Here is a 12,192-nt window from a genome sequence, read left to right on the forward strand (position 1 = left end):
TAAATGCAAGCATACTCCGTATCAAAAAAGAAATGATTAATGAAAGTAAAATGAACTCGAGCCTCGGCGACGATGACTACGACTACGACGAAGTATGCAACAACGAAGTCGAATCATCACAGCCCTCTATTCTGCCACAACGCTTCTACCAGAAACTAGATAATAACTTGTCTAATCTACCTAAAGAATCATATGTAGATGAATTAATGACGATTTGCAAACAAAACTTCAAACTATCAAAATAAATGCCTATCGCGAGAGACTCGCTGAGAGGACCCGTGGAACTCCATGGTGTCCCGAAACAAGACTTGTTAACAGGAAAAATTCGTCCGCTGCAAGCAAAGAAAAAAAATGTGCTAACGATTGTCACGTTATTCAATCATTCATTGATGGCAAACGGTCACGTGAAATAAATGACGTTTTTACATGTCCATCGACAGTGACTCAGGAGGCCGAAGTAATCGAATGTGACACTGAAAATGACTTTATTAAACCAGATATTTATGCAGTTTTGTTCAGTATCCAGTCGAGTGTCGAAGACATAACGCGCAAACAAACTGAAGATTCCGTCATAATTCAGCAGACGTACACAGACGTCTGCAATATAGCGATAGCATTCCGCCGGTTTCAAGGAACTTTAAACAGCATTCTTGCCTCTCTGCATTCGGCCGGAAGTGCAATGGTAACTAAACTCCAAAGTGATATGGACAAGCTTGAGTCAGCAGTCACAACTATAAACAAGCGATTCGTTGGCAAATCAAGGTAACGCATACAAACGTCAATATACCGAAAAAGGATCAGCCAATGATGTACAGCGAGGTCGTTAGTTCTCCATCTCCCGTGCGAATTTCAAACGACTCAAATGCTAAAGCTCAAAACCATATGCAAACGCATATTACAGCTCCCAGCATGGAAACGATTTCTACCGAACAAATAAAAACGAATGCCGATAGCAATGCAAACCCAACCCATATCGCTCCAAAAGAGCATACCACCTTGCAATCTACTTCTTACGCTGCAACGGGAAATAACAGAAACACTGCCAATTCTTGCTCAAAACAAAGCCTAAGGTCTGAAAATCGAAGCGAGGAAAGTAGAACAAACTTCACAAAACATCCTACACCGGAACCAAGCGATACAACTCCCCACCCGAACAATCGATTCATCGCCGTGAAACACCGCCAGACTAGATCATACTTCTTGGGGAATATTGACCCAGACGTCGTCGAACATGATATCCATGATTACATGACAGATATGAAAGTTCGAGTGAAACGTCTTACACTATTTCGTGGACGTCATGGTTCATCCGCACGACTAAACATATATCCGGAAGACGAAGAAACAGTTGAAGATAACTCATTTTGGCCCGAAAATGTAACGTGGCGTCGGTGGGTCAGCAAACAAGAGTGGGAGCGCGAACGGGAGGAGTCACGTCAGCGACGTCGTGACCACCTAAGGCACCAGCCATACCGGCATTACCACCGATATACGATGACTCCTACAACAAACGACAACACAGAGTCGAAGACACCAGCTCACATGACAACGACAGGAACAGCCCATGGTACTCTGATAGAGACGACTACCACGATATTGATGAGTTGGACCCATCGAGGGACTAACAATTATATTTAGTGATGCAAAATACTGACAAGATCCAGTCTTACAAGCATCATTTTATAATGCCATACTCTTTTTGGACTCATTTTGTTATTGTTTTCATCGTACCTATGTCACTTAATATTTTAGTATGGAATGTTAGAGGTATCATGTCATCAGCATACTCTCTCTCTAAGTTACTCGATGACAATACGATTGATATCGCCCTTCTTACTGAGCATAATTTGTTACCTCACTCAGCCCATTTTTTGGATAGTGTTCATCCGAATTATACCTCATATTACACTATTGATGAATCGCTGGGACACTTTAATTTCTTAAAATGTGGTAAGGGAGGGACAGCAATTATGATTAAGAACACTATTGGTTGTAAAATAAGTAAAATCACAGCCATAGATAATGATAGAATATCAGCGGTCGATTTATTTCTCACAAAAAGGTTCCGACGTATCTTTTCTGCATATACATGCCGTCTTGTAGCGACATTGAACTATTTAAGGAAACCCTTAAAGACGTCTGTGCTCTCTTAACTTCTACTCCCGGATCGGAAATGTAATATTGGCCGGGGATTTCAATGCGCAAATAAACTCTCAATTCGGCCCACAGTCATCCACCCCAAAATCCCGTATTTTTACAGAGTTTGTAGCTAAACACCAACTTACGTCGCTGAAAGAGCACATAGGAAATACCAACAAATATACTGTCCACCCGACGAAGTCGACAATAGATCATGTCTTAGTCCATAACTCATCATTAGATATGTTTCACTCATTCTCGGTTATACCTGAAAGAGACATACTTACCTCAGATCATGCCCCAATATTATTTTCTATAAACCTTGACCTAGGGAGAAATGCACAACCCACAGTGCATAGAACATATCGAACTACCAAACCCAACTAAGTAGCGAATTAAATAGCTTTGCAATGCTTTAAAACAGGCCGCCTCACAACTTCCTGTAAGTAAGTTTAACCGAAAAGCCAAACCGTATTGGACGGAAGAGGTCAAAGCGGCGCATGCGCAGGCCCGGCGCGCTCGGCATATATGGTTAGTTCAAGGCAGAACCCCCAGTACAATGTCAGACTCATTCATAAACTATAAACAAGCCAAACGCACTTTCAGGAGAATACAGCGGAATTGTCGCGAGTCCCATGAAAACCAATAATATGACGAACTTAATAGAACAGCTGAAGTAGACTATCGAATGTTATGGAAGTTGTTAAAACGAAACAGCAAACGATCTTTTGAGACTTGCTCTGAGTTGAAAATAGACGACACGAGTTATAAAGATGACAGAGTGACTGACGGATTTAAAAACCACTATTCAAAAGTTTTTAGTCACCCAAACGAGCATGACATCCTATCAGAAGATGATTTGTTCGAACTTCAGTGTTATCTTACATGTAAAACAACTAACAACACCGTCACCCCAATTAGCTAAGATGAGGTTAACAAAATAATCAAATCCCTCGCGAAGAGAAAAAGCCCTGGTCTTGATGGTATAATGAATGAACATGTCATATTTGGCGGACTTGCTGTTACAAAAGCGCTCACACTACTATTCAATTTAGATTGGAAAACCAGCGTTATCATCCCTGTATGTAAAGGTAAAGGAAAAGACAAACGTGACCTTTCAAGCTACAGACCTATATCATTACTCCCTTGTTTTTGCAAAATTTTCGAAAAGGTTATGGCCGAACGGATCAACTCTCATGTGTCGTCAGCAAGTAACACCTTCCCAAGCCTACAACAAAACGGATTCCAAAAGGGTCTCAGTTGTGTGACCACATCCTTTAATCTCGAAGAAACAATTTTCTATGCTATAGACAAAGGTAGCAACGCATATGTTGCATGTCTTGATCAGAAAGCCGCCTTGGACACAGTGAGGCACTCTGCATTAATCCTCAAATTAGGTCGACTTGGCCTTAAAGGTAAACTACTAAGGGCCATCAAGTCCTCTTATGAATCCCTAAATGCACCGTACGTGTTTGTCGAGACCTAATGTCAGATACCTTCGACGTAGTCCGCGGCGTGCGTCAAGGGGGAGTCTTGTCCAGTTTTTACTATCTCGTTTATCTCGATAGCCTATTACAAAACTTCGAGATAAGTAAGAATGACTCTCGGCTTATGTCTGTTAATTGCGGCAGCCCAACATTTGCCGACGACATCTCTCCCATCTCGTTATCTCCGTATAAGCTGCAATGCATGGTGGATATTGTGTATAGTTACTGTAAACGTTGGCACGTTGATATCAATGTCGATAAATCTAACGTAGTCGTATTTACTCAAGCCCGCCGAGTCCCACAAGTATACATCACCTATGGGGACCAAGAAATAAAACAGGTTACATCAATAACGCACCTAGGCATTTCCCAAGAGGGCAGCCTTAAAATACGTACACGCATTTCAGAACGCTTACAGAAAGCTAGAAATGCTTTTTTTAATGGTGGGTCAGGGTGTCCACCATCTCGGTGTGAACCCCTTAGTATCCACAAGTCTTTACAAAAAAATTGTAATTCCCATTGCTCTCTACGGCTCCGAACTCTGAAACTCAATGACTAACGTTGACACCTTAGCTATCAACCGTCTCCAACACTTCGTAGCCAAAAAGATACAAGGACTGCCTATCTGTACCAGATCGGATATGTCGGAATCTATTCTAGGATTAAATAAGTTATATACCTACGTCGAAAAAAGACAACTGATGTTCTTACACAAGTTGTTAATGCTTCCAAACAAATGTATAAGCAAACAAATTTTTGTGAGAAAATATATTTCTTACATTCTTGATAACAACTCAATCAAACGAGGATTTATACCAGATATATGTAAGCTGCTGACCAAATACAACATGCAATTTGTGCTAAATAGCTACTTCTCCGTAGAAAGAGCCACCCCAGATAAACAAACTTGGAAACGCATGGTTAACAATGCTGTTATACTTAAATGCAAGTTATGCTGGGATATCCGTACTTCCAATGATTGCGATTTTATGTTATATCGTATTCTTCATCCATGTTTACAACCTGCTATTATGTATACTATTTCAAGAAAAAGTAGTTTTCGTCACACAGCAAGGATTAGCAAAATTGTGGTGCAGACCGTCGATTTTACGAAACAGACATTGTGCTAAGTGTAACTTAACCTTTCAAGAAGAGCTTGTACATATACTAAGCGAGTGTTACCACACATTGGCAATTAGAGAAGACTTTACTACCCAAATGAATACTATTTTGAATGGACATGACTATGAAAGCTTAAATAACTGAGAACAAATACAATGGACTCTGCTACTTCTCGGAGCACCTTTAGAACCTTTTATAGACACGGACAACAACGCTCTACTTCTGCAATGTTCATACAATTATACATTACGATGTATACGTGCATACTTTGACTACAGTTTGCTGAAGCGACATTTAATAGCGCTTATCATAATAACCGTAGCTTGGTTGCTAATCAACTACCGATTATAACCATAATCATAATCACGTTTACCTCAACTTATCTACGTACACAGTTAAACCGAACAGTATAGAAACATGTTCCGTAAAAGCCTCTTGTTCTGTTTCGTTAGGGTGATTACACAGCAATACTTGCATACAATGCATGCATCGTTTTCTTATACATTCCTGTTATTACACTCATCACAGCTATGTTTATAATCTCTAATTAAATCGCTAGCTCAAATAACAATGTGGACCCGTTATAAGATGAAAAAATAGAATACAAAACCTAAAAACAAAAGCATCCAATGTACATATGTGTAACTAAATGTATACATATTATATATAATTATGTTAGATACGTTTTCCTTGTTTATTGTGTTAACTTGTTCTATATTGCTCAATGTTAGAGCACATTACACGTTATATATAGCTTTATTAGCTATAATCTATTAAAAGTAACTTGATTGTCATTTTGTACAAACAAAGTTAGAAGCTGAAATATCTGTTCTCCTAGCTGAAATGTCGGCTGACATTAATGATTTGTATATAAACTGAGTGTTCCAGAGCAGAGAAGAGTTGAAATGCTGTTTTAAGAAGTATTCTATTAAAAATATTTATCTTGGACTTGGAGTTTGATGTTGCGTATTTAAGATCACCCCGTTACATGATGTTTCCATTTTATTAGATAGTTCCGTGTTGTTTGGGTCATTGTCGGCCACCGTCTCCTAGTGGTTAAGGCAGCCGCCTACGGAGCGGGAGGTCGTGGGTTCGATCCCTGGCCGCGTCATACCGAAATACGTTAAAAGTTGGTACAAGTAGCTCCCTTGCCTGGCACACGGCATTTAAAGGGCAGTGTTTGGAAAAATGGTGTACTCAGTACTGGTTTAACCCAGGAATGTTGTACCCCGTGTATCGGTGCTTTACACAGAGCACGTAAAAGAATCAAGGGGTCTCTTCGAAAAAGAGCTAGGGTATCGCACCGGATTTCTTTGTATCCCACCACTGTCTCTTCCGCGTGCCGTCCCTTCGGCAAAAACAAAAGACCCCGTTGGAAATAGGTGCTTGCACTTTCACGGGTTATCCTTGACCTGGTGAGACCCGTACATTAATGTATCAAGGAAGGTCAATAATTAGCACCGGTCTATTATCATGAATACTTTGATTATTTGAAAGGAACAAATGATCATTCACTTCGATAAAGGTACGTGTATTGTTGCTTATGCAAATGTTATATTTTAGAACACGATTGCTTTTCAAGAATGTTGTTTGTACTGCAATAAAAATGGCTGATAATTTTCAAAGCAGTTCTCATCTAAATTCCATGACATGAGATTTTGACGGGGGATGAGGTACGGTGATGGTACCAGGGATAATGCATTCAAAATATTAAACACAATATATATATATCACGAACTGAGGACAGGACGGCGCTTGTGAGCCCGAGGGTTGTTCACTCCTTGAATTACATTGCCAAGCAGCTACACCTTTAAAACTCATTTAATATTATGACGCCAAATCCACAGGCGTCTGGCTCATTGTTTGTGTCTAAAATGTTGATTTATATCATTTTGGGTACATATGATGAGGTAAACAACACATCTGAAGATATTTTATGCCTTTTATATACAAGAAAGATACAAGGTATGTAACTCAAACTTACCGGATCTCTCACAGTAGAGTCCAGTTGTCCAAATTTCATAATCAGTATAGAAAAAAATCCATTTTTAACTAGGTGCCACGAACAGCGGAATCGATTCCCTTTAAAATGGTATGTGTTATGTTGGTATAACTGTATAGTCTTTAGACGAACTAACCAAAATCAATGTCCCATTCTCGTCTTATTCGGTAGTCGGAAACTGCTATCATGTGAGCGCTTGCCAGTCAGGAAAATGTCCGCTTCATACGAAATTTTAAAGTGAACTTAAATTTGAAGACTGTTTTGGTTGTTCATCAAATCATACGTTTGTTTTTTTCTGGTATTTCGGAATGGAATGGTATCACCTACACACAGAAGCATAACATCAATAAAATGTCTCTGTGTTCTACTGTTTACACGTGCTGTTTCCAGATAGGAATGTACTTTTTTGGCCTAATCCACATAAACTCAAATATTTGATGAGCTAGTTCAATCTAATTGATTTTAATTGCAGAGCCATTCAATTCAGTCGATTTGGGCATATCTTCAATTGGATTGAAGAGCTCTCCAAATGATATAGACGGATATCCGCTCTAAATCAACTAGGTGCGTAGATTACTACCATTGGAACTCTCTTAAATTGAATTGAAGACCTCTCTAATTTTTTGAAGAGCTTTTCAAGCATTTGAGTTTATGTTGATTTGGGTTTCATAATTTAAAAGTAGGCTGACCAAGTTCTGGATTGAGAATGCAATCATTGAAAGGAATAATATAACTTGGATATCTTGGGCCACTGGCGTAGAAACGGATGGAACTTTGTATTGTTAGAAATGCCCAGAATAACATGAATGCTATATGGAATAATAGTAAGTCATTTAAAGTATATTTTATTTAAATAACTCAGTTTATAAATTTCTTTTCGATGCCTAATTAGTACATTTTCAATACTATTCACTAGAACAGATGAATCATACTGAACCACTGAAGCTGTTGAACATTGAAAAAATGCATGATTGGCTTTTTCTGTAAGATCTATTTTACAGGTGAAGGCCTCTTTAACTTTCAAGAATGAAGATACCGGGCGCAGTTGCCGTAGTAACAGGCGGTTCTCGTGGGTTTGGTCGAGCATTCTCTGTTGAGTTGCTGAAACGAGGCGCTAGGGTGAGACTTTTAAAAATAACTTGTAATTTCGTACAAGCGTATAGTATAGCGTACTTCAGTATCGCTCCATTTGTACTGAGTATAGTTCGTGTGATGTTGCACCTATAGCATAATTATGCGCCCAAACAAGCACTGAATGGACCATTTTTTCAAAAAACTTTCAACGGCATCGTTGGTAACATTGTCTCAAATCTTGTTAGGAAATCTGCGGAGCATAAGTGTATCCGTGAAACTCCCAGAGCAATATTTGAATGTTAACGACGACACCATTTATAACGTTGGTAACAATTATTAGGATTGTTCTGAACAATCGGCCCATTAAACAATGGAACGTTTAATAGTTTTCAAGCGATAGTTACGCAAAATCCGCTATGATAATGAAGATCCTGTAGCACTGCTGTCAGAACTAAAAGCGAGCCCCGTTACAAGACCTCTTTTCAATTGTTATTGTCCTGCACTGATAATATCTGCTGTCCCCAGGTGTGTGTTGCGGACATCAATGAGACGGAGGGCCGTCAGGCGGAGGCGGCACTGCAGCGACAATACGGGGCGGACAAGGCGCTCTTTGTTAAATGTGACGTTAGCAAGGAAAACGACATGAAAGGTGAACGTTTTTAACTCGTTGTATGAGTTGATGCAGTAGTTCAATGTAATCTACAAACTTTAAACTGTTTCTGGAGGTCCCCATATCCCGTTCCGTGTTTTACATCATCAAATGCAATGTGTGAAAGCATTTGCAATCGCAAAATGATACGTGAAAGGGTGAAATAATGGTCATTATGCCGTTCCATTTTGTTTGGGTGCATTCTCAATTATTTTGCCTTCCAAAATCTTTCTCATGTGTAGAGTTTCTGGAAGGGCAAACAATGCATACAGATCATGATTTCTTACCAATTGACTAACCATCTCTTTGCGTCGGTTATACAAATATCACTGCAGATCTGTGACGAGTGGCGGTGGAACGATTCACAACGGTGGACCTGATGGTGAACAAGTCGGCATCATGAACGAAATCCTCGTGGAGGAGACTGTGCAGATCAACCTTGTGAGATACTCGCAGCCTTAACCAACGCTTCCTTTTCTTTTACTAAAGTTATCCACAAACTATGCTCAACCGTCGCGAGCAATATGCTCTAGTACATGAAATGCTATGTGCATATGGCGAGGATCGAACACACGACCTCTCGCTCTGTGCGGACACAACAGGGTCGTTATAACAACAAGCGAAATTTCGAGAACATCCAAGTGCGGCTATATGCATATCAAATATGCAGTTACACATGCACTTGCTCTTGATTTATTGACAAACATAAACTCAGACTAGACATATGAAATGGAAAATAATACTGCAGAAGTTATATAATGCGAGAGTCCTATTGGTGTTTTTCTTTTGGTGTCAGATGGGAGCCATGCGGGGCTCGATGATGGCGTTCGAACACATGCGGAAGGACCGGGGAGGGAAGGGCGGAGTCATCATCAACGTCGCTTCCACCGGAGGTATGCCGCTTCGCCTGTGGGCGGGTTACAGGCGGTTTAGATATACAGTCCTGATTTGGTAGTTTAACGCATATGAATTATTTTGGCGACACCCTAGTATTTGTAATAATGATCCTTTGTAGGTGAAAAGGCAACAGATATAATTTGATATTTCAAGCATAACTAATCAAAACATTTCAACACACGAGTTTTGAGTGTTATTATAACTTGTTTCAGTGTTGTTCCCCGTGTTCTTCATACCCACGTATGCGGCCTCCAAGTACGCCCTCGTCGGATTTACCCGCAGCTGGGCCGTGAGTTATCGTTCCATTATACAAAAAACGTACATAAATATACACATATGCAATATGTACGCCATAGTTGAAACACTATTATAACAAGAGATGTTTGTCAAACATTATGCCCCCCCGAGCGCCATGTTGTCAGGATTATTTAGTGGACCTATCGTCATCAAACTTGACAATAAGATTGGGCCTGACCAGTAGATGACCCCTATTGATTTTAGGGCCCATCGGGTCAAAGTCCAAGGTCACAGTGCCCTTTAACGCGAAAAGGTTGACAAAGCTTCGTCGAGTGATAACTCAACAATGCCAGTATATGACCCCTATTGATTTTAGGGGTCATCTTGTCAAAGGTCAAGGTGATAACTTATCAATGCTTGCACCCAGGTCAAACTTGACTTGGAGGTTCGGCCTGACCAGAGATGACCCCTTTTGATTTAAGGGGTCATTTGGTCAAAGGTCAAGGTCACGGTGACCTTGAATACAAAAATCCTGTCTGTGTGATAACTCGACATTGCCTGTGCCCATGACCCTCAAACTTGACATTAAGGTGGTGGGTGAGCAGTAGTTGATCCCTATAGATTTTGAGGTCATAGAGAAACTGGTCAAGGTCACAGCTCATATAGGTCAATATAATTTATGTCATATTTACTTATTCTCTGCTGCTAAGAGAATACATGTTTATCTGGAAATATCGGCCATCATCTGAACATGATTAAAAACTGTGCCCACTATCCTCACACTTTGAATGGCGTTAATCTTAAAACTGTCTCAAAGGCATCCAATGCCAATGACAAATTAGCTGTCATTTCGGTCCATGCATATTTCATTCAATTGTCCAAAATTCCTGACAACCTGGCGCGCAGGGGGGGGGGGGGGGGGGGGGGGGGGGTCGGGGGGCATAATGTTTGACAAACATCTCTTGTATAATTAAAATTTTGCCCTGTTAAAACCACCTCAATATCGTGTTTTGTTTGTAGTCGAACCCGTGCCAGGCGAGGTTTGGTTGTGAGCTGGGCGGTCCTGTGCCACGCCTTCTCCGACACGAGCATGCTGTCTTTGGCCCTAGACGGCCCCGACCCGCCCCTCGTCGCCTACCAAGAGAACAAGGAGCAGGTTGTCGCAACAGTCAAGAAAATAGGCGTCAACAGGTACTCGGCGTTACATGTTCATGCAGTGATTAGTTAGACGGGTAAAAAACATACCGTAGATTGCGAAAACAACAGTCATTTTATATTCATATATATTTAAAGTTACTCTCTTATTCAAAATCAATACATAAACATGTGTAACAAGAATTATTTTTGGATCATAAACCTTTAACTTCTTACTAAATAGTGCATTTATGGAAAATATTAAATACTAATAACAAGATTGTAACCGAGTATTTAATAGCAGAAAACGCACAAATATTAAATGATTGGTGAATGCTTAAAGATTAACTGTTATCTTCTATAGTCTCATAATGTAGAAAATCCGTGTAAAAATCGGAATCCTACATAAGAATCATTGTTTTACGACATTTATTCATCTTTTTTGTAATATTAAAACAATATTATGAATTGTCATAAATCTTATTTGAGAGTAAGGGTGCATCATTAAATAAAACTGTTTTCAATCCAATCTGATGAAAAAAAAACCCTACAGGAACACGTTTGAACTCGTTGGATCTTGTTCACAAACTTTTCCATTTTGTCTACAGCTTGGATGACGTGTCCCGTGCGTTCGCTGAGCTGGTAGAGAAAGACGATAACAACGGTGCCGTCGTCATAGTCGAGAAGAACATGGGCGGAGCCGTCTAACGCTTCGTTAAAAATCCAAACCGTCTCTGACACCCCCGCGTAGTCTACTTAAAAGTCGACGTTTTACCCAACCCTATCTAACGTACTTCGACCTGAATTCCGTCTCAAAGAACTTACATGCCTAGACCGACGTCAACCAAACATCTTCGCACACTGAACTTATTAAATGACAATTATGTGCCATAATATTACTAGATCTTATTTATCGGCTTGGCTTTATTTGGATCTTGCTTTCATCTACCGTTTGGTACGGAGTGCCGTTAGGGTCATTGCCTGTGAATGTGTTGATCTGAAACGCGATACTCGATCACGAAACAGACGGTGGCCCTAACAGCATTCCGTAGAATATGTTGCGTTGACAATACTTCAAAATTACATTCGTGTTTGTCGACATACGTTTTGACTCTAACAAGAGAACCAACATTACCGATGTTATTGTGTCTGTGCATAATATAATTATAATATATTCATGTTCAATTGTTGACGGGTTTGTACAAATTCAAATTCAGTAGGAATATACTATATGCATGTTTGTTAAGACTTTTATTTTTAAAATAAATAAATTGTATACTGTTTGCTTGTGACAATGCTCCATTGATGTCTTCCGAGTAATGCATCGGCCCTCTAAAACGAAAACCCAGGTTGAAATGAAGGGAATATGAAACCTTGATTCGTAATCATATTGATTATAACACGGTTACCGATCAACAAATGATTTTTTTTTCATTTGCAGTGTGTCAATG

The 12,192-nt window shown here is 39.8% G+C and overlaps 1 protein-coding gene across 1 annotated transcript; it reads left to right on the forward strand.

Moving 5' to 3' along the window:
• The first annotated feature begins 7,486 nt into the window (after positions 1–7,486).
• Positions 7,487–11,449, forward strand: LOC128226409 (15-hydroxyprostaglandin dehydrogenase [NAD(+)]-like). Its single transcript, XM_052936285.1, has 7 exons — positions 7,487–7,574; positions 7,752–7,869; positions 8,350–8,473; positions 9,241–9,366; positions 9,583–9,688; positions 10,628–10,798; positions 11,350–11,449. Exons 2-7 carry the CDS (start codon positions 7,777–7,779, stop codon positions 11,447–11,449), a joined length of 720 nt encoding a protein of 239 aa, XP_052792245.1. The 5' UTR covers positions 7,487–7,574; positions 7,752–7,776.
• The last annotated feature ends 743 nt before the right edge of the window (positions 11,450–12,192 follow it).

The sequence above is a fragment of the Mya arenaria genome, chromosome 3 (genome assembly GCF_026914265.1).
Source record: "Mya arenaria isolate MELC-2E11 chromosome 3, ASM2691426v1".
In the NCBI taxonomy this organism is placed as follows: Eukaryota; Metazoa; Mollusca; class Bivalvia; order Myida; family Myidae; genus Mya; species Mya arenaria.

What these genes read in the sequence shown, in the direction of transcription:
- LOC128226409 (XM_052936285.1), top strand. Translation starts at nt 7,777, where the DNA reads ATGAAGATACCGGGCGCAGTTGCCGTAGTAACAGGCGGTTCTCGTGGG. An exon ending in TGCTGAAACGAGGCGCTAGG is followed by an intron (nt 7,870 to 8,349) that starts GTGAGACTTTTA and finishes TGCTGTCCCCAG; the next exon opens with GTGTGTGTTGCGGACATCAA. An exon ending in CAACGTCGCTTCCACCGGAG is followed by an intron (nt 9,367 to 9,582) that starts GTATGCCGCTTC and finishes AACTTGTTTCAG; the next exon opens with TGTTGTTCCCCGTGTTCTTC.